At 34.4% G+C, this 22,359-nt stretch overlaps 2 protein-coding genes across 4 annotated transcripts; both read right to left on the reverse strand.

Moving 5' to 3' along the window:
• Window positions 1-6,404: 6,404 nt before the first annotated feature.
• On the reverse strand, window positions 6,405-10,752 carry LOC120092503. Of its 3 annotated transcripts, none has more exons than XR_005486055.1 (6): window positions 10,210-10,752; window positions 9,723-9,777; window positions 9,560-9,616; window positions 9,280-9,357; window positions 8,266-8,880; window positions 6,405-6,601 (listed from the first exon to the last, which is right to left on the reverse strand). XR_005486055.1 is itself a non-coding variant. In XM_039050599.1 (5 exons), exons 1-5 carry the CDS (start codon window positions 10,510-10,512, stop codon window positions 8,396-8,398), a joined length of 978 nt encoding a protein of 325 aa, XP_038906527.1. In that variant the 5' UTR covers window positions 10,513-10,752; the 3' UTR covers window positions 7,946-8,395. The 3 variants fall into 3 exon arrangements, 1 of the variants encoding a protein (XP_038906527.1); XR_005486054.1 differs by lacking the exon at window positions 6,405-6,601 and adding an exon at window positions 7,957-8,122; XM_039050599.1 differs by lacking the exon at window positions 6,405-6,601 and having other exon boundaries at window positions 7,946-8,880.
• Window positions 10,753-11,524: 772 nt separating this feature from the next.
• On the reverse strand, window positions 11,525-21,883 carry LOC120092502. The gene is made up of 10 exons (XM_039050597.1): window positions 21,452-21,883; window positions 19,457-20,372; window positions 15,182-15,311; window positions 14,632-15,086; window positions 14,236-14,316; window positions 14,030-14,128; window positions 13,215-13,358; window positions 12,965-13,051; window positions 12,475-12,546; window positions 11,525-12,383 (listed from the first exon to the last, which is right to left on the reverse strand). The coding sequence occupies exons 2-10, from the start codon at window positions 20,258-20,260 to the stop codon at window positions 12,066-12,068; spliced, it is 2,190 nt and encodes a 729-aa protein (XP_038906525.1). The 5' UTR covers window positions 20,261-20,372; window positions 21,452-21,883; the 3' UTR covers window positions 11,525-12,065.
• Window positions 21,884-22,359: the final 476 nt, after the last annotated feature.

Consider the following 22,359-nt stretch of genomic DNA (forward strand, 5'->3'; position numbering starts at 1 on the left):
GATTCCACGCAAATTTCAAGGCTTGGATAAGACTTTGGAAGTTTCAGTACAGTAGACAGTATTGTTAATCATTCAAATTTTACAAGGGGATTACTTGCACAAGGATGTTCGTTTGTACGTGTATCGTATAGAATACATACCACAAGCCTTGTGATAAAAAATTAAATTTCCACTCAAATACGCTTGTGAAAGAGTCGAATGAATGAGAAAACATAACGAATTGTGAATTGCTAATGAAAGGATAAATAATTAAATTAAAGAGGCCAACGGCCTTTTATAATTTTGGGATAGAGGGACTTGAACCCTCACGATTTTTAAAGTCGATGGATTTTTCTTTACTATAAATTTCATTTTTATCGGTATTGACATGTAGAATGGGACTCTATCTTCATTCTATTCGCATCTGATTAAACAGTTCTTCAAAAGATCTATCAGACTATGTATGATGGAGTAAATGATTTGATCAATGATATATTCGATTCTTTTTTCAACTTGGAGATATTGGAATCGATTCATAACAATTTGATATATCATTTTTAATATATTATATATAAATATCAAAAAAGAGAGATTCAAGTTGTCATTAATCAATATAGTATTTCAATACGTAATACGTTTATCTTTCATCTTTCCTGGAGTTTTCAATGGAAGAGGATTCATTCCTTTACTAATAGTCAACTCCATTTGTTAGAACAACTTCCATGAGATCTCTGCACCTACTTTTTTTGTTGTTCAAAAAAGAGATTTAGCTCAGGATTGCCCATTTTTCATTCCAGGTTTTTTCTAAATTTGAAAGTTATCAGTTTCTATACCAAGACTCAAAACTAATTAAGTCCGTAGCATCTACCAATTTCGCCATATCCCCTCTTTTAAGATTAGTATTGCATTATGTTGCCTTCTCCCGTTTTCTTTCATTTGTATTATACCGGAACCACTGAAGTCATTAGAATACCGATTTCCTCTATTGAAAAGTGTTTCCTCCCTATTGGATTTCTTGTATTCTTTTCATCCTCTATCGGAGGACCCGTATTTGGTCCGATCCAAAATGATTCTATCATTTCTGTATATCAATTCAATATAATTCAATATAGATAGATATATAGACATATATATCTGTCCCTCTTTCTATTTTTTTTCTAGTAAAATTTTGAATACTTAAACGGTCGATTCTTTTTTCGTCTTAGCTTCCACCTTTTCGAATGAAAACGAGAAATGCTTCATTATCATCTCAATTACATTTTAGTTGGTTTGGATTGCACCTTTTCATTTATTTTTTTTTTTTATTTATTCTTACCCTACCCTTAGGGCAGATCCTCTATAACATAACTAAAAATAACTTTATTATTCAATAAATTATTTAATATAGTATATGATTATTATTATTAATAGAATAGCCATTAACCAATTATTCTTATACCCATTATATTATATAATATATTTATATTATTATATATATTAATATATAATTATAATTATATTATATAAATATAAAATAAATATAGAATTTCAATATCAAATAGAAAATATATTGAAAGGATCTTCTGATCAATCCAGAAATCATTTCGATTCCATTAGTAATGAGGATTCGGAATGTCACACATTGATCAATCAAAGAGAGATTCAACAACTAAAAGAAAGATCGATTCTTTGGGATCCTTCCTTTCTTCAAACGGAACGAACAGAGATAGAATCAGACTGATTCTCTAAATGCTTTTCTGGATATTCTTCAATGTCCCGGCTATTCACGGAACATGAGAAGCAGATGAATAATCATCCGCTTCCAGAAGAAATCGAAGAATTTCTTGGGAATCCTACAAGATCCATTCATTCTTTTTTCTTTGACAGATGGTCAGAACTTCATATGGGTTCGAATCTTATTGAGAGGTCCACTAGAGATCAGAAATTATTGAAGAAAGAACAAGACGTTTCTTTTGTTCCTTCCAGGTGATTGGAAAATAAAGAAATAGTTAATATATTCAAGATAATTACGTATTTACAAAATACTGTCTCAATTCATCCTATTTCATCAGATCCGGGATGTGATATGGTTCCGAAGGATGAACTGGATATGGACAGTTCCAATAAGATTTCATTCTTGAACAAAAATCATTTATTTATTTATTTCATCTATTCCATGACCGGAAGATACACATTACACCACGATTTTGAATCAGAAGAGAGATTTCAAGAAATGGCAGATCTATTCACTCTATCAATAACCGAGCTGGATCTGGTGTATCATAAGGGATTTGCCTTTTCTATTGATTCCTACGGATTGGATAAAAAATAATTCTTGAATGAGGTATTCAACTCCAGGGATGAATTAAAAAAGAAATATTTATTGGTTCTACCTCATATTTTTTATGAAGAGAATGAATCTTTTTATCGAAGGATCAGAAAAAAGGGGTCCGGACCTCCCCGGGAATGATTTGGAAGATCCAAAACAAAAAATAATGGTATTTGCTAGCAACAACATAATAGAGGCAGTCAATCAATATAGATTGATCCGAAATCTGATTAAAATAGTTTTAACGTCTAATTAGATCGGGGAATCATTCGAATTAAGAATATAAGCTCGTTACTTTTTATTTCTCTATAATTGGAGCATAGTGCCCTATCCATTTATTCATTCGACCTGACTTGACTTTTTTTTTTTTTTTTTTTTTTTTTTTTTTTTTTTTCCGCATCAAGAATTCAACAAGGTTTGGCCTAACCTAGTAAGGTAAAAATATTACTAGAATTTTCCATTGATACGACATGCTACTTTTTCCATTCATTCCTTTCAGGATCAGTCGCGGTCTTACAAACTCTACCGATAGTATGGACGAATCCATTGGAACCCATGGTTATGGAACCGAATCCATTAGTATGGAACCGAATCCATTAGTATGGAACATTTTCTTTTCCAAGTGAAATCCCCTAGTTCTTGGAGCCAAAGCTATTTGCTTAGCTTTACATCTGCCCCAAGGTATCATTTCTAATACATCTATGGGGCAAGCTCGGACACATTGAGTACACCCTATACATGTATCATAAATTTTTACTAAATGTGACATTGGATCTATAATTTTTTTTTAATGACTATAAAACTTCGATGGAGTAAATTTGTAAATGAATTATATATTTAGATATATAAATTATAGAATTAGAAATTCTAGAATCAAAATAATAAAAAAATGTGTCACTATGTAATTTCTAATTTTGAGTTTCTAACTATAATTACTATTATTAGCAATTTCATAATTGATTTCGTTAATATGTTATAAATAACATCTAATTGTTTTTTAAAAAATTACATAAAGACACCAAAAGACCCTAATTAAAATTTCAAAAAAAGATTTTAAAAAGAAAAAAAATTATATAATAAGATTTATAAAAACATGTAAGAAGTGCAAGAAAAAAAAAGTCTTATTTGCTTAATCAATACAAAAAATTTTCTTTGTTTTTATTATCAGGAATTAAATTGCTATAAATTAAAATAAATGAGTTGGTACAAAAATTAATTATGGCTCAGAAACGTAACCCTAACTATAACTCTAAACAAATATAAACCTCAAACAATGCTAAAACATTATAGATCTTAAAACCCTGGTCCCTTACGCTAAAAAAAGCCCTAAAACCTTTAAAAAAGAACTAGCTTAATTCAAACAAAAACTTCCTCACATTTATTAATAAAAATTAAATTGTTATGAATTAAAATAAGTACAATGCGTCGAGAAGTTGTAACATATACGAAATTAATTATGATTCAAAACCGTAACTCTAATTAAAACTCTAAATAAATATACCCAAACTGAGTTTATATCAATGATAATTGACATGACTTTCTTCTCTAAAGATTAAATATTTGATGTCCTATCTCACAACTGTTGTACTTAAAATAAAAACTTTAATTAAATAAATATAAGGGCTGATTTCAGATATTGAAATTGACCAAAATATTAACAAATATAGCAAAGGTTAAGTGAATATTCTAATTAGTTAGAATATAGCATTTCAAAGAATGTTGCATTTTGTTTGTGTTGTTATCTATTCAAATAAGAAGTAAGTGAACAATCAAGATCAATTTCAAAAGATGAAAACTCGTGGAGGACAATTGTAATGTAATAAATTAGTAAACATATAAAGTTATGAATGGTTTTTTTTTACATTTATATATATATATTTTGTTAAGACTTGTACAATAGTGTCCCTATATAAAATTTCTGGCTCGGCCACTTAGAGCAATAGAATTCTATAAAAAATGGTCTCTTGAAGTTTAAAGTGGTTCCTTTCTAAGCTCATACCATAATTCAATCTAACTTTTAAGGTAATTAGGCATCGTCATAAATTCTCCGTATAAGCAATAAATTTTGTTGTTGTTCAAACTCGTTAGCTTTGGGTAACATATTCTCCATGGGTCAAGTTGTTTTAGATTTTTAGAATATAACCCTCTTTGTATATTTTTTTGTTTCACATAGATTTACCTAGAATCGTTGCTTTAGTAATCAATATTATACTTATGAGGTTCTTTTGTTAATGATGGAAGGCTTGAGATTCTTTTGTTCTCATAATTAATTTCAAGGACCATGTTGTGACCGAAGAAACTATGAGGTTTTTGTATGGATGACCTAAATTTTGGGAGAAAAATAAAATTTGCCTCACTTTTGAAGATGAGTATTTTTTTTATTCTTTGTTGACGTTAAATTCATGTGAAATTACCAAAATGAACTCTTAAACACAGAAAATTCTATCTTGCTTTCATTCCATTTCCTCTATCGCTTCCTTTCCTCACTCACATATCGCTCTCTTCTCTTTTGTTGTCTCACTCTTGCACTCGCACTCTCGTTCTTTCTCAATGTTCTCTCTCACTTTGGTTTCACTGAAGTTGGTCAAAGTTGTACACGCAAAGAAGGAGGAAAAAAAAAGAAATATGAAGAAAAGGTAGATCTGTAATTTCACTCGTAAATTAACATTGCTTTTAAAAAAGTGGAACATATTTCATTTTAAGCCTCTATGTCAGCTATGTAATTTTCTAAAAAACCATAGTGGTGAAAATGAAAAAAAAAAATGAATATTACCAACATTACCCATGCCAAGGACTAGAAGAGAGAGGAGGGAAAGAAGAGAAAGGAGAAGAGGGAAGAGAAAAAAAAAAAATTAAAAATATACTACTTTTTTCAAATCATATTGCTACGTCATTGGTTAGTCTATTAAATTTAATGGTTTTATTAGTAGAGACCTCGAAAATTTAAGAACAAGCATAGACAATTTAAAACATTTGGAACCAAATTAATATATCCTAACTCATAGACCAAAAAATATTTTTTTTTCTATGAAAAAAATACACTTTTGATTTCGAAGTTTGAAATAGGTGTCTATTAGTCATTGAGATTTTATAATGGATATTTTTAGTCTCTAAACTTGAATAAGACCTCATTTGATCGTTATGTGACTTAACAGATTGCTAACTAATGTTTACTTCAATTTTTACTCCAAAATTAGATTAGTTATAAATTTATTAGGTGAAAATTTGAGAGAAAAAGATTTTAAAAATTGAGACGTGAAAGATTTAATTAAGAAAAAAAATTATTTTTAAGTTGCTTCGAGGAAAACTGAGCTTTTGAGATTTGAACAATAGCAGGCGGTGACTTCAGGCAGTACCTAGGAGGACAACGACAAACACTTCTATTTACATTTCATTTAGGTTCTTTTCTTTAAAATTTTCTTCTGAACTTTTTGTTTTGATTTTTATTTAGATTCATGGTTTGGTTTAGATTAAACTTTGTTTTAAGAAGAAGCCTCAATAGGTTTTTTGGATTAGAAAAGAAAAAACCAGATGAAGCTAAATGAAACGATGAACTCAAGTATCAGAACAAAAAATGTGTGAAGAAAAATTTAAAAAGAAGACGAAGCGGCAAAAAGCAGGAAAAGTTGTCAACAGTGTAGAAATTGGCTTAGAAATACGAAAATTGTAAAGTGTCGTGAACACACCCACTAACCCCATTGCGATGGCGAAATGGAATTTTCAAGTCTTTGTTTTGCAGGAAATAGGTCACTACATGCGTTAATTGCTCGAGGACAAAAATGAACAACGCATCCACACAACATGCGGCAATCGATCAAGAACGAAAAAGATCAATGCAATTGCAGCGCATGCGACGATCGATCGATCATGGATTTAAGCGATCAACACATTTCCACCGCATGCAACAATCAACAAGAGATCAAAACAATTACACCGCATGTGACGATTGATCGGAAATGTGAAGAGCAACGTATTCACAGAAAATCCTGACAAGTGTACAACGTTTCTATTGTACGATTCTGACAAATTGATCGTGGAACAGAGCGGACATTTCCACTACGCCATGGCAAGAATTATCAGATTTGCAAAATGGGACCACTAATACAGAGAGCCGATGTCTATAAATAGCTTCCTTGAATTCAATGTAAAGGAGGTTCTAAAACAACTTGATAAACCGGTCGCACTTACCACACTAGTATCGCATTAATAACAACAATTCCCGTTTCGACCTCAGGTCAATCTGAGAAACTTGTGTTGAAATTATACTTGGTTCTAACGCAAGAAAACTTGTGACACGCACTACATCATTGCATCCTACAAAACATATTATCATCAACGCATACATTTAGAACATAGTATCGCAACAATCTCTTTATCGCAAGGCAACTTGAGCGCATAGAGCATCATCATTTTCATTCATTAGCGCATAAAAAATATAGATAAAGAAAGAAACACAAATTTCGTCTATCAAGTTTTTGGCGTCGTTGCTGGGGACAAGAACTTGAATCATTCATCAATAGTGCATAAAGCATAACAAGAAGTTAAATTTTTAATATTACAATAAACGTACGCAAATAAACAATGGAATATAATAGATAAAATCAAAATACCTGAGGCAAATATTACATTCAATATATGCAAAGGTATGTTTATACTAACAATGGGTAAAAAGACAAAAAAAAAAAAACCATGAAATATCTAAAAATAACCATGAATCCGCTAGAAGAACTAACAACTTACCGTGAAACCATTTGTATTTGATTACATTCCAAATATATTTACCAATATATTTCATATATTGGTTAGAATATTTTCAAACATCTGATATAATGTTCTAAGATATATTTAAAAATAATTATGAATCTACCAAAAAAAGCAATAAGTTATTGTGCAATCAGATGTATTTGCATACATATCAGATATATTTACCATTATATTTCATATATTGGTTAAAACCTTTGCAAACATCTAATACAATATTTTAAAGTATATTTAAAACTAACCATGGTTTTTTGGTGAGTAAAACTAGTTTTTTAATCTGTGAAATATGTTAAATGGAAAATAAAATCAGATTAAATGTGTTTTCTCTCTGATTGAAAATGGGAAGAAAATCTCAAGAAATAAATGCATTCTCTCTCTAATTAAACAAAGAAATAAAATCTTAACAAATAAATATATCTTCTCTCCTGTTAAACAAAAGGAATAACATCTCAAGAAATAAATGCATTTTCTCTCTTCAACATCAAGCATGATTCGAAAATATGGCAAATGGTTTTTCAATGCCCCATACTCTCTCCAATCGCCCACCACACACAAGAAGTATTTGAGTCTGAAAACCTCATTAAACATTATATACAAAAATATAAAAAAGTTGGGGCATTTATGAAAATAAGTTAGGAAAATAGATTGAATCTTTAAATATCCCAATATTCAAACTTCGGAACTAAAAGACCCATTATAAAACCTCGGAGGCCAAAAAGGCACCTACCCTGAACCTTAGGGATATTTTGCTTTTTTTCCTTTTTTTTTTAAAAAAAAAATTAAATAAAATTCCAGAGAATTAGTAATTGAAAACTACGCTCCGTCTTACAAATACATCCGACTTTGCAGGCTCAACTTACTCAGAAAACGAGGTTACAAATTTTCGGTATCATGTACTTACACCCATATTTGGTCACTATAATTGCTAATGTGTAATCCATATATCATCAAATTGGTATGAGATCAATCATCAGTCTAACTCTACAAACCCATCCAAAAAATATACACTCACTCCCTTATGTTCCCATTAGAATTTGACATGAGTTCGACATCGACATGTAGTAACCTTGTTTCCTGTGGAAAAACACTAGCGATGAACATGACTTCGAAATTGGGTCACATATAGTTCAATGACATGACCTAAAACCTCCAAGCCTTTTAACTGTGGAAGGGCACATAATTGAGAGAAAATAATGGCAGTTTCAGTAACTTAATACCTGAAATGAAGCAAAATTCCACCACAGATTCGTAGAGTTAGCTCAATGCCTTCACATCCCACTTCGAAGCCCATGCAGATATGTCATGAAACTCACCTCAACTTCTACTGCCAAAATCAAAGCTATCCATTTATTTTTTAGTTCTATTTCTCGAGCCTCTGTTGCTCGTAGCAGCTGATTTGGTGGCCTTACTTTTGCTGTGGTTGTCGTCGTCCTTGTCATCATTGTCACTGTCAACAATGATAATCCCATCTTCAATATCATCACCATCATCCAACTCATCCTCGCCATCCCAACCCATTTCATCCATACTATCATAATCATACATGTCATCATCTTCACTGTCAACATCATCTACTCCTGCACGAAGGGTGTGAAACTCAGGCGGGGGAGGGCAATCTTCGGTGATAGCAGCATCCCTCTTAATCACAAGATGTCGAATTATTCTTTCATCCATATCTAACATGCTCTTAAATTCATTAATCCATTTGGCCTCCAGTTCAAAATTCATCAATATGTAATGTGCATATTTGGCTTTCTTTATCTTGTATGCCAATCTTCTCATTCCCCAGTCACTCAGTCTCCATATCTTCCCTTTCTTCTCCCTTAGAAAACCTGTAACGGCATTTTTATTTAAAGCAGAAACTAATGGCAAAATTATACAAAAGTCCAAAGAAACATAGATGCAACTAGGATCAATGGGCTGGTCTTGAGATGGTGAGCCTGATTTTCGACTTGCACATGAAATGGAAATCACATTCACTTCTACAACACTACTTACACAAAACATATCACGCTAGAGCTCAGGAGAATCAAGGACAGATACGAGATTTTCTCATGCTGCACAAATGAGCAATAAACTGGAAAAAGTGAAGGCTCAGAAATGCAAGTTCAGCCAAAATGGGAGTTTTGAAAGAGAACTAAAACTCATGACCACTTCATTCAATCTAACACTTTACAAGCAGCACAACGTCACTGCATAAGAGAGCCAAAGCGTCAAAATAGTTACATTACCTTGAACTTTCCCAGTTACACTCTCAACCTCTTCTGCATTCTTCTCATGAATTAGAAAGACTACCTCATAGTGACGCACTGCAGTAACAAGATAAGCAACAGATCACTTCAAATATAGGATAAAACTTTTTCCTTCTTTAGTCAATAGTTGGACAAGAAAATTACATCAACCAAATAAATACAATATTTTTCTGCTTGTGTTAGTAATTAAAACATCAACTCCCTATTCATCGTGTTATATTAATCATACTTGACCAGAATAAGCAGAAAGTAAGCTTACTTTGTTCTACTTTCGATTCACTTTCCAACTGAAGGTTCAAATATTCATAAAGCTTTTCTGCAAAATGGAGGCAAAAATGAATTTGATAACTCCTGTTCATAGCCAAGTAATCTTTATAAAGGAAAGCCAATGAATGGATCCAAAATGGAGGAGAAACAATCACCTTCTTCCGCATCAGCAAATTCGGGAAGAAATTGACCATCTTCTGCAACCTTTTTCTGCCAATTAAAACCAAAAGTCCATTCAAGAAATTTCTCAGACTTACAAAGTATATAAGCAGGTTAAACGTCAGTATATCCGAGCAGCGTCCTATCAACTTTAGCTCAAAGGAAGGATACCAGAAGTACAATACCTATCCATAGGAGTTTCAATTCTCATTTCTTAGAAGTATCTCGAGTGGCATGTCAGAAGAAAACGAAAAGAAACGCAATCGTTCTCAGAACTCTGATATAGGTAATGACAATCTAACAAACCACCACCATTCCCGACTTCTTTAATTTTAGGTCGAAACCGGTTGTAAATAGTTCAAAGAGCAAAGAATCGCAGAAATTTCAAGATAATGAACATATGACGATGGATGCGCACACACACATACATATAGATTAAAAAGGAAAAAAGAAGTAGGAAGATGAAGTAGTATAGAATTTCACCTCCTTAAGCAGAACAGCTTCAGGGAAGAAGCCGGTAGACTCGTCAGGCTTGGGTAGGGAGCGGTGACCGTCGTCCTTGTGAGTCTTAGCGTTGGTTTTCTTTACCGCAAGAATGGCGGATTTTCTTGGGAATCCAGTTGGTAGATGAAGAGTGCGAAACGAAGAGCAAACATTCGGAAAATCAGAGAAAGAGCGAGAGCCATTTCGACGAAGAATCAAAGTGTTAGCCTTCAGAGAAGGATAAACCGAAGAAGAAGAAGAAGAAGAAGGAGAAGAAGAAGGGGAGAAAAGAAGAGTATCCATGGTTGCGAAATTTCGACGTTGAGAAAGAAGGTTTTTGGTCTCTTTATCCGAAGTAAGCAGAAGCGGGGTGAAACAGCTCAATTATTTAAAAAATAAATAATAAATTATACTACTCTGTAATTTGCATAGTTCCCATTTCCCAAGCCTTTCACTGGTTCAATAGAGCTTGCTAAAGCTATCGTCCTCTATAATGGCATTTCAAAGGCTTTGAAAGCTGGTACCTACCCTGAGCTTATGTGACCCACGAGCTTGCTTTTCATGCTTTATATTGTTACGGTGCTATTGAAGACTTCTATTTAACTAAACACACATGTGGCCCCACGAGTTTGCTTCTCACACCCAAATATCTCAAATGTCATTGATTTGATTTGAAGACCATCCCAATTGGTAGACTCTTTTATATTGACATTGTTTTTCTTAGTTATGTTTGTTTCTCATGTATTCTATAAAAAGAAAAAGTATATGTAATATCATTCACGAATAATCGTAATAACTCATGCATATACATTGATTGTGTAAAAAACAGATCCTTATATCTTTCGAGATGAAACAAGTGATGTCTACTTATTTTTATGGAGTGTTTTCAAATAAAGAAAAATAAATCTACTTATTTACAAATATAGTAAAAAATCTGTGACTATCAATAGACATTGATAGACATCTATAATTTAAACATCAATGATAGCGGTGATAAGACATCTAATCTATCCGTGTCTATCAATGAGAGACAATTACATTTTACTCTATTTAAAAATATTTCGAATAATTTTATAATTTAAAATAATTAAAGATCAGCCATAAATATACCACATTTATAAAATTATTACAAAACATTTAGAAACATATCAAAAACTATAATTTAGTTCATCCATTAAAGCAATTGAGCGTAAACAAAAAACTTCCCTAACCAATATGACAACTAATACGATAAAAATGTACTTTTTTCAAAACAAAACCCATCATGATATATGAATTGAGTACTGACTGAATGGAGATTATGTTTAGACTTTGATGGTAAAGAAAATAAAACTCTATTGCATTATTTACTCGAATGATGACCTTTTTTCTTTTATCTCATCTGTATTCCAATAGAAGAAAAAACATTTCAATTTCTTTCGTCGAGTAATGGGAAGTGGGCTAGTCCCCAAAAAAGGTCGTTTCACATGTAGGGGGAAAGTTGCGAAATATGCAATGGGGGTCAATGGAGGAAACAGCCATATTGAGGTCATCTTCCCAAATAGTTCTTCATATTTAAGGTTAGTGCAATACCTTAGGGATTCTTGGATACATATTTCCAACCTGTCTAAACTTTGGGGTAAATCAGGCCATTATGACAGTTATCCGCTACGCTCTCTATATACAAACTCTTGATGCCATCCTTCCCTTTAGGGCCTCTTCAATACTTTCTTCTCTACACCATCAATATTGAAATTTTCCTATAGGAGCTATCTTACCTTACCTTACCTTACCTTACCTTGTTGTATATTTAATAATCACTCGCTACCAAACACTTCAAAATTATTAGCAGGTTTAACCAAATAACCTCTCAATAATCACCATTGCTTCTTTCCCTTCTTCTTTTTCTTGTTACCACTGCCACTATTGCTACTGTTCTTATTAAAATTTACTCCTGCTTTAGTCGGTGGGCTCTCCATGGCGCTGCCACCGACGTTGTCGAATGCGCCTGTCTGCATAGCATTCTGAAACCACTCAAAGAACTCTTCTTCTGTCATGTTCTCTTCTATATTTGATGCAGGCATTTGGCCTCCTCTTTGGCTAGAACTTGATCCTCTAGTGGTGTTTTGCTTAGAGGTTACACTGGTGTTTACATGAAAACTTGGCCTGTGAGTGTTGGCTGGACATCTCATTCCCTGCACCAAAAATCAGCAAAATACAAAGCCGTTGTGTGTAAGGGCAACATGAGATCAAGTATTACTTGACGTGACCATTAATGACTGTTACCTGACAAATATACCATGCGGTAGCATCATATATTCGGCTCTCTGCACATACATATGCACAAGGAGCATCAACCTGCACAGAGAACATAGTGTTTAGCGATAAAGGTAATAATATAATATGGCATCTTTCAACACAACCAAATTTCAAACAAATTTTTTCACTGAAAATTAGTCCAGTAGGTTCAGTCAAATCGGATAGGAGTCTTCGGTTCATTAAACCTACAAAGAGTTCAAAGCTCTCAAAAGTCTAATTACGCTGTATCTTAATTGAGTTTCTCGATAAATCATACTTCCTAGTTTGTGTATCAAATACATCTACATTAATACCCTAAAAAGCAACATTAGAACAATTAGTATGAGCATGTTATAACAATTTCTATAAGCATCGTATTAATGGAAAAAGGTAAGTCAGATAATTCAACAGAAACATATATCCACAATCAAATAAAGTCACGTCTTGATAAGAAGCCAATCCACATGTACGCAAGTACCTTTTGCAGCAATCCAAAAAGAAAAGGCTGGGAAGATTGTTCCACCCACCCATCCCCATCTTTTGCTTGATGAAAATCTTTGCATTCCTTTAGAAAAAGAAAATGTACAAAACAATACAAAAAGCATCCAACATAAGAATCTTACTTTGCTCTTAGAAATCGTGAGCATACAGTATCATCAGATTCATCACTAGGATAATCGATCAAACCTAATAAAATCAAGAGTCAGTCTAAAATAGAAGAGAAAAACCTGGCACCATCTTGCTTGAGATTTCAATTTCCTAGTGTGTATCCATAAATGAAAATTGTTGCACTTTTTGCAGGCTATTCGTCTTGATTCACCAAAAGAATCTTCTCTATTTGTTGCTGAACGTGAAAATCCAAATGGACCACTCTAAAAAATAAATGCATCCATAATTTGTATAAGATACTTGAACAAAAAACTTGAGCATAGAAGCTATCATTGAATTGAATACTCAACTCACTTCTCAAGTATAATTTAGAATTGAAGTACAACTTCTTCATGAAAAGCTAAGTATATTCCACAGAAAATGTTCAGGTCTTCTCTGATAGCCTTGCAATAACTTGAATTTTATTTTCCTTTTGTTTTCTATCGTTTGTGCTTGTGTGTTTTTCCCTTTACTTTTCTTCATTTTATGTGCCATGGGAGTGGTTTATCAGCAGATGGAACCAATACATGATGCAACTTAATTTTTTAAACCTCAGGTGAAAGAAAAAAAGTGATGGTACCAAATCGAGAATATCAGCTTTCCTTAGAACACCTAATCCTCCTCAGTGTGGCTGAATTGATGTTTTATTGTACATGAATGGGTTCAAATTTTCAAGATCCAAACTTAAGTCATGATTGATGTTTCTCAGCAGCTTGCCTTATAGTTTAAATTACCGAAAAAACACTGTAGCTTAATTTCATTTTTTTTTCCACCTTTCTATAAATGAAGATGGGTCAGGAAGGCTAAAAGGAAGTTTTACAAGGAGAATCTCTCTTTCTATTCTTCTTCTTCTTCTCTTTCTGTGGGTGTGTGTGGGTGGGGATGGGGGTTATACCTTCTGTGAATCACTCTGAAACCTGCGGAAAATGTTTAGCAGCTCTTCCCTTCTCAGCTCATCATCATAGGTTTTTCGCTTTATCGAATCAAGTAAAACCTATAAAAATTAAAATAAAATAAACGGGACTTACAACTCTCAAGAAACAATATAATACAAAACTAAAAAATATTGCATAATTCCTCCAAGATAAAAAAATGTGTTACCTCATAAGCATTTTGAAGTTTCTTAAATGCTTCTGCAGCCTTTTCATTGCCCATATTTTTATCAGGATGGACCAACATTGCCTGATAACCAGTTTACAAGCTCATTCAACAAAACTAAATACATACCATCACCACTTCAGCAGATAATCAAGATACTATTTCAAAGAACACCTAATTTCCTAAAAGTACGACACCACTAATAAACATAAGTGAGAATTTCTTCCATTAATCAAATACAAAATGCAGAGTTGAATAACAGAAGGTCATAATAACCAACATAACAAACACCTAATACGCCTAACCAACAGAAAAATCCATGAAACGGCCTAATGAATATAACTATATGAACAGTGAATAGACCATGCAAACTGTAGCAACATGAAAGCAGAAATTCACCTTTTTCCTATACTCCTTCTTGAGTAGGGAAGGATCTATGTTCTCATACCGAGACAATCCTAAAGCTGCATAGTGATCTGAACAATTCAGCAAACGAATGACTTCATCTTCGGAAGATATCTCAGAATCAGCTCCACTAGTTGAGGGTGTGCCTGGACACCGATCAGCAGCAAAACCTGTACCACTAAATTCAGAAGATGATGCTTGCATAGGATCATCGTGAAAGAAACCAGGCTGATCTTTCATCCCAGCTGTTTGTTCAGGATATCTGTTTGATCTCCTATGCTCATTTATGTTGTTCTTTAGGACATAAATCAGAGCATCACTTGAAATAAATGACAAATTCAGGCCCAAAAGCAAACCAAGCCATCCAGTGCATACCCAAGCACAATAAACCGAATACAAAGTGGTGATCAAAAGTGCAACTCGTTCGTGGCTCAATATAAAGGCCAATCCTGAAAATTGTGATGCAACACCTCAGTGAATTAGCCTTGACATGATGTTAGCATAAATGGAAAATTTGTGCTTGTTCCAAATGTAAAGAAATTACCTCCAAGAAAGATAATCACCATTGTTGTCCAAAAGTTACCGTAAAACCAAAGGAAAGCTGCTCCAGAGATGGCGATGACCAAAATAGCAAAAGCAAACCCAACAAAAATTCCAAGGGAAGCAGCTACTACCTGATCAGATTTCATAAATTATTTACTACGAGTCAATATAAAACAAAGGGTACGGGCAGCATGGATCACCTTCAAATTCATGGAAAAAAAGGTTGGTAGCATAAATCAATGCAAAATGCTAATTATCTAAGAAGCCATGCATTGACAGGGTAATGAAACACAGACTATAGATTCTATCATGCTGAACACTAAACATGGCTATCTCAAAAGTCAATATTATACCAGCACCGTTGTGTATCAGTATTGACAATCAAGTAATACAAACTACAAAGTACTGCACCAGTTGGGAACTTTATCACAAATCTACACAACAGATAGCAATTAGGACTAATAACTTGTGCCTTTCTATTTCTAGTATGAGTAATTAAATTTTCATTGGGAACAAATGAAAGATTACATAGAACATATAAAGATAAAATCCTAACCAAAAGAACCCCAAGTAAAAAAAAAATGGCTCCAATCAAGCAAACTAAAAGAATTAAGGATAGCAACAAAAAGACTTATACATTGTAGCCCCAAAGGAAATATGAAAGATAACAAGGGACTACACCCTCCTCCCTTTTATTGAAGAAGAGACCACACATCCTCATACCTCTCAACCCCTCTTTAACATTCTATTGTTTCTCTCACCCTAAAGGCCTCATAACATAGCACAAACCCCCGCAAACCACAAGAAAAATAACTGATGGATGTCGTTAAGGATAAATGCACAAAGAAAAAAGGACCTCAGCGTAACTTTAGTGGGATATTTGTCTCCATGTACATCAATGGTCATTAGAGGATTTTCAAACTGTTCTTCAACTTGAAAATGAATAACATCATCTTACTTAATAATAACTGGGGAATATTACCTTTTTAGTCCATGAGATTTTAGTAATAGGCGTGTTTCGTCCCTAAGGTTTTAAAATGTATTCTTTTAATTTCCAAGTTTTTAAGAATAGGTTTAAAAGGCCCTAGAGAACTTTATTATTATTATTTTAAATATTGACATACCATTTTAAATTAAATAAAATTATATATTCTCTCTCTCTCCTCCCTTTATTTTTAATTTAAGATGTTTTTTTTTTAAACGGAAACAACTATTTTTAATTTAAAATGTAATATCAACATTTAAAATAATGAAAAATAATTACCCTGGGAACTTTTAAACATATTCTCAAAAACTCGAAACTAAAAGGGTACATTTTGCAATCTTATCTTAAGAACCAAAATGCACCTATTGATGAAACTCTCTCTCCATCCCTCCCGTATTCAGTAGAATCTTTTTTGGGAGATGGCAAGGCACCTTCTTCCTCCCCACCCTCCTTCACCTAGACGGGAAAACTTCTTCTATACAAGTCTCACATGGAGTTTGAATCACCAAAGCTTCTAGGGACAAGCCTTCTATCGCAGCTGTGAATCCCTTTCTTGGTTACACACTACTTTCTCTTCTTTGATAGAAGCTCCTTTGAACCAAAAGTTCTTCAACGTCTAGATTGGTAGAATCTTTGGGTGGAAAAAATCTCTAACCGGAAAGGACATTTTGTTGAAATCACCAAGCTTGGAGTTAATGGAGGGTGAAATGAACCTATCTTACCCGGTGGCAACAATAAAGTTGGATGGAATGGCTTCCTCACTCTTCTTAATGTACCAACCAATCAATCCATCACCAGCCATAAACTCGACATTGTTTCCACATTACCTCTTACAAAGATACTCTCCAAAAGCTTAAGAAGTCATGTGACCAGCCACAAGACCTCCCTTGTTTGTCAAAAAAAGCACAACCACCCTCCTTCCCAATCGAGCGAACTTGCAACTTTCTACCGAGAAACAGCCATCATCACCATCCGTCAAAACTTCCATGACAATTGGTTCGAAATTCTTAGAGCTTTGCAAAGGGAAGCGTCCGACTTTGGTTCCATAAGCCCATTACAGCCTAACAAGGCAATCCTGGAGGTCAAAAATAGGAAACAAGACATAATTTTAAGCAATATCCATGATTGGTAATGTCAGTACTTTCATGGTGAAATTTGAGCCTTGGAGCATTCAGGCTTTCTATAAAAATCAAATGATGCCCCCTTCTGAAGGTTGGATAAAAGTTCTATCCCCATTGACAGATGGTCCTTTGAATCCTTCAAATTTATTGGTAATCTTTGTGGGGGCTTTTTGGAAGTGGCAAAGAAGACTGTTCCAAATGGACATGATGGAAGTTTCTTTGAAAGTGAAGAAAAATTAGAATAGGTTTATTCCAACTCTATTCATTTTCCGTCTTCAACAGACGTGATTTCCATCCATGTAGACCCCTTTTTCGAAGCTTTACCTCCCATAGGTTACATTGTCGAGAAGCATGGCGAGATCCCTTGGCCAGCGTGTGATGAACAGAGTGTGGAAGCCCACTCTCCCCTTCCCCTTGCACAAAGGACTCTAGCTTAACTATTGATTGAGCCCACATCTACCCATCTGTACCCATCGAGAAGCAAAATCGCCACCCTCATTTGCCTTAATTTCATCTGATTTGTCAGCATCAGATGTGACTTAATCCAACTCTGCACATCAGCTGCAGTTGACCGTACAAAAGCCTTTGCCATCTAAGCCTTTATTGTACCAAAGAGAAGAAAAAAGCGAACCTTTTTCTGATTCTACCCATCCCTCCCCGTCAACTATCTTATTCGACTTATGTGCCCATATGCAACCTCCTCCATCTGACATCCTTAGACTTTCTCCATCATCCCACACGTCACTCTCTACCAACCCTCCTACCCTTCCCCTTCCTACTCCTTTTTCACCCTAAATAATTCTTTACACCCTTCATCATCAGCCCCATTGCTTTCTTCTCCACCCTCCAAAAATCCTTCTTCTCTCCCTTCCAACCCTGATCCCTTTCGAAGCTCCACCAACAACCCTCAACCCATTTCCACCAAACCTACTATCTTCCGCCCCAGTATCAAGCACTTCACTGCCGTCATTACTTTACCATCTGAAGCTGACATTGAATTCTCTATGTCTAGCCCCATTCCTACTCTGTCGGTTTCTCCTCATCCCTCATCCATCTATGATCACATGGCAACTCATCAACGATGGTCCTTTTAACTCAGCTCCTCATTTGATTGCACTGGCCCCATGGTTTAGAGAACATGGTTTATGCATTATGGCAATCCTAACTAAGAAGCAAACCAACAAGTTTTCAACAATGCAAAAAGAGGGGTCTTTATTTCTTATGATAAAGAAAGCACAAACAAAGCATAAAGGGGTCTTTATCAGCATGATATTTGTTCATCGAGCCTCCATTTTCGATATTGTTTTGTAGTGGCAGTTCTGTCTTTGATGGATCATCCTTCTTCCTTCCCTATTTTATCGTGTGGCTAAGGCACTGCTAGGCTTCATGGAGTCTGAGCTTGATCATTTTTTATGTGCTCTTTGACATCTTCCGTATGATGTGCTTTGGTTTGATCGTGGTGCTACTTTTTTTTTTTTTATCCAGTTTCCTTGTATTGTTATACACATTCTTTTTAGTGGATTGGCTTGTGTCTTTACATCAACTCTGCCCTTCCTTATTTATCTTTGGTTGTATCTATCTTTATTGGTTTTTCTTCTCTTTGGTACAATAAAGGCTTTAGATGGCAAAGGCATTTGTTTGTCATCAACTTTTGTTTGCTTTATCGGTTGTTCCTATTGGGGTCTTCCTGTTGTACTCTTTGGATATTTTATTCATCGACAAAATTGTTTCTTACCCAAAAGAAATGCACCTATTGCTGAAAACTCAAGGACTAAAAATGTAAATTTTTCCAAATAACTAATTTACCGAGACTCGAGAGTCCATAAGGAATGTGATTTTTTTTATAAATGCTTGAAAACAACCATCCGTACAGCCATATAGCATTGTGTTTCTTCTGATATAAAATTATAATGAATCCCATGCTTCACCTGGTACCTTTCCATACAACATGCTTAGAATAAAAAATAACTTGGTGATTTAATTATTTTGAATATCCAGAAGACAGTACTGCTGCTGGAGACTTTCTCTAGAGGGAAAAAGTAAAAAGATGAAAAGATCACTGTTGATTCTTCAAGATATCAAACAACACAGGACATAGGAAAAAAACATAAATAAACAAGATAAAACGAGAAAGGAAGTAACACCTATGAAACAGTATTGCAGAGCTTACCAAAACCACAAGGAATTTAAGAATTCCAACCATTGCAATCATTGAAAGAATGGAGAACCATATAACTGCAAAGAAGGATGTTGTCCCCATACGAATAAAGGAATCGATGCCCCTGAGGGCACAGTCCAACCAAACAATTGATAAGAGAAGCATTATGTTCCCAAAATGAATCATCCATTTCAGAAGAATAGGATATGCCGTCATAATCTTCTTTACCACATAGTCACTTGACTTTAGTAAATTGTTCTTCATAGAATTAAACAGAGGTCTATGTTGCTCCAGAAACACATGAGCTGCTTCAAATATTGATGACATAGATTCCACGAAACTTTTCACCAAAACATTATCTGAAAAATTCAGATTATCCATCACAGTTCTGATGTGTTCTCCATTCAAAAAGAAGTTGAAACTACCATCTAAATGAACCTGCTCCTTGTCAACTGTAGATCCCTTGTATTGTTCACCTATACCGGAGCCCCCATTATTTCCATTGCAGTTCCCAGATTCTTCGGGGGGAAATGTTGGTTCCTCTGAAGCATGAAGTCCTTCCATTCCTTGTTTTTCTTTTCTCAAGGACTTTGCAGATTTTTTTAGATCCTTCATAACCTCTCCAGAGTCACTATTCACCACACCTTCCTCAAAGGATTTACTATGCTGGTTGTCATTTGGTAGTTCCGCTCCAGGAAATACCTTTATCTCTCGTGCTCTTCCCTGCCCCTTGGACTGCAAGTCTGAACCTTTTTTTTTACTGTTTGATGCATGGCGCTCTGACCCTGTTTTCTGTTGATTACCCTTACGAGCCATTGAACACTGAATTTAAGGTTCAATTTTAAGAGGTATTCAATTGAACCATTTCTAATGGCAATATGTGGTCCAGAGCAAGCAAGCAAGCAGGATAATGTTCAAGGGCTATAGCCTGTAGACAAAAGAAGTATACAGTCAAAGCTGAATTTTTTTCCCTTTGATGATAATTATAGTAACAAATATATTCACCAGAAAATGAGCAATCACATTAATGGATTCAAACATAATCTAGCATTACAGAGGAAAAAAAAATTGACGAGCGAAATCAGCAGACAGAAGAACTTTCTAATACAGGGAAAACAATTATGTAAATATTCATAACCAGTGTTGTTAGAGGCAAAACTTGCATATTTTGATGATGAGGTTTCACTATGGTGTCCACCTAACGCTCACACTCTTTTCAGTTTTTCCTTTTAATTTCTGCCGGTCAAGGTTATGTAATAAGTTCCTTTGCAAAAAAAAAAAAGGTTATGTAGCAAGTTGGTGTGTGCTTTAATATCGCACGACTACAACTACAAACTATTTTTGTACTTCTTTAAATTTTATGACCAATTGTGTAATTAAACCTACACTTGTTGCATTTCTTCTTGTGAGAAAGATCTACACATCCCTTGATCGTTTTGTCTGCATTATACCATGAACCACAAAGAACCACGACAGGAGTACCCATTGTGCAGAGTGCAGCTGTGGCGAAGAGCATTCTCAATGAAGTAGAGTCATCCGAAAGCAAAAAAGAGTATAGAAAATCAAACAAACTGACCAACGATACATGTCCAAAATCCATATTTAGGGAAATGCCTCATTTCCAGTACCAATGTAGTAGAGCGATGAATACGAGTGACAAAGATCAATACCAACATTAATATTCATATACATTCCCCACTCGTACCAACTATATAAAAATTGCATGTAGCAATTCAAGAATCACATGTTTCCGAATCAATATATAGCCGGGGAAGCACGTATTTTTTTCTGATTTATCCGTATTGCATATTCCAGAAAGACAAGGTAAAAGTTGAGAAAGAAGCAAATTTCAAAACAAAGTTTCACGAGGACAACAGAGAAAATCGTTATTTACGATGTTAGGCAGAAAGAATCCAATGAATGGGAAAAGAAGGAAAGAGCAGAATAACCTAAAATGCCAATATATATATATATATAAACACACACACAGAAATGAAAGAAAGAAACCTCAAATTTCAGCACAAGTACGCCAAAGGAAGTGAGAAAACCCTAATAACCAGAAGTCAAAAAGAGCATGAAAAGCAGAAATTGGAGTCCAGATCTTCAGGAACTGTGGAGTTGATAGGGAGGAAGTTGAAGCGGCGGAAGAGGAGTTGGATTCTGCAACGGCGGCCGGAGAGGAGTGCGGCGATGGTGAAAGAGCTGGGGCGGACGGCGGAGAAGGGGGCCCCTAATCCAAAGTCCACGGCGGCAGCGGCAACGGCGGCGGCAGAATGGGGTTGAAGAATCGGAGGCTGTTTGGGTGAAATTAATCGGAATTCCAAATTGTGCGTTGAAAATACGGCGTGAGAATTCCGTATGCCGGTTAAAGCGATCTCCCCGTCCCCATTATCAACGACAAGCATAAAGAGTTGGAAATCGGCCTCTTCCAATGAAAAATTAGATAATTTTTTATTAATATTTTTCTAATAAACACGTGATATGTCACGTGACTTAAACTGTCATCTCTAATCCCCCTCCAATATGGGAACCATTAAATAATGCTTTTTTATATGGTTTGGTTGGAAAAAATTTATTATTAGTATGGACAATTTTTCATCCTACGTCACGTCAACCCGCTTTTAAAAATATGTTGAGACTTGTTGATATTAATATGAGGATTATAAATATTTATTAATACAAATTTATAGTATGAACAAGAGGAATATGATACTCCCTTTAGTACTAAAAAAAATTTCGGTTTAATTAGATTTAAAACATCGATGTTAACAAAAGTGTCAATGGAAATATAAGGAATGTGGATGGATATTTTTCAAAAAAAATATGAAAGAGTTAAAAAAATATTTACATTAATAAATAAACCTTATACACTTTTTTAAATAAGTTAAGATGTTTGTCATTTATATTATAATCAT

This window comes from Benincasa hispida, chromosome 12 (genome assembly GCF_009727055.1).
Source record: "Benincasa hispida cultivar B227 chromosome 12, ASM972705v1, whole genome shotgun sequence".
Classification (NCBI taxonomy): domain Eukaryota; kingdom Viridiplantae; phylum Streptophyta; class Magnoliopsida; order Cucurbitales; family Cucurbitaceae; genus Benincasa; species Benincasa hispida.

Excerpts from the sequence above, each read along its gene's own strand:
- LOC120092503 (XM_039050599.1), bottom strand. The coding sequence starts at position 10,512 with ATGGATACTCTTCTTTTCTCCCCTTCTTCTTCTCCTTCTTCTTCTTCT. Across the intron at positions 9,617-9,722 it reads ATTTGCTGATGCGGAAGAAG|AAAAGCTTTATGAATATTTG; the intron begins GTGATTGTTTCT and ends TCCATTTTGCAG. Across the intron at positions 8,881-9,279 it reads TGTAACTGGGAAAGTTCAAG|GTTTTCTAAGGGAGAAGAAA; the intron begins GTAATGTAACTA and ends ATGCCGTTACAG.
- LOC120092502 (XM_039050597.1), bottom strand. The coding sequence starts at position 20,260 with ATGGCTCGTAAGGGTAATCAACAGAAAACAGGGTCAGAGCGCCATGCA. Across the intron at positions 15,087-15,181 it reads GGTGATTATCTTTCTTGGAG|GATTGGCCTTTATATTGAGC; the intron begins GTAATTTCTTTA and ends CACAATTTTCAG. Across the intron at positions 13,052-13,214 it reads CTCAAGCAAGATGGTGCCAG|GAATGCAAAGATTTTCATCA; the intron begins GTTTTTCTCTTC and ends CTTTTTCTAAAG.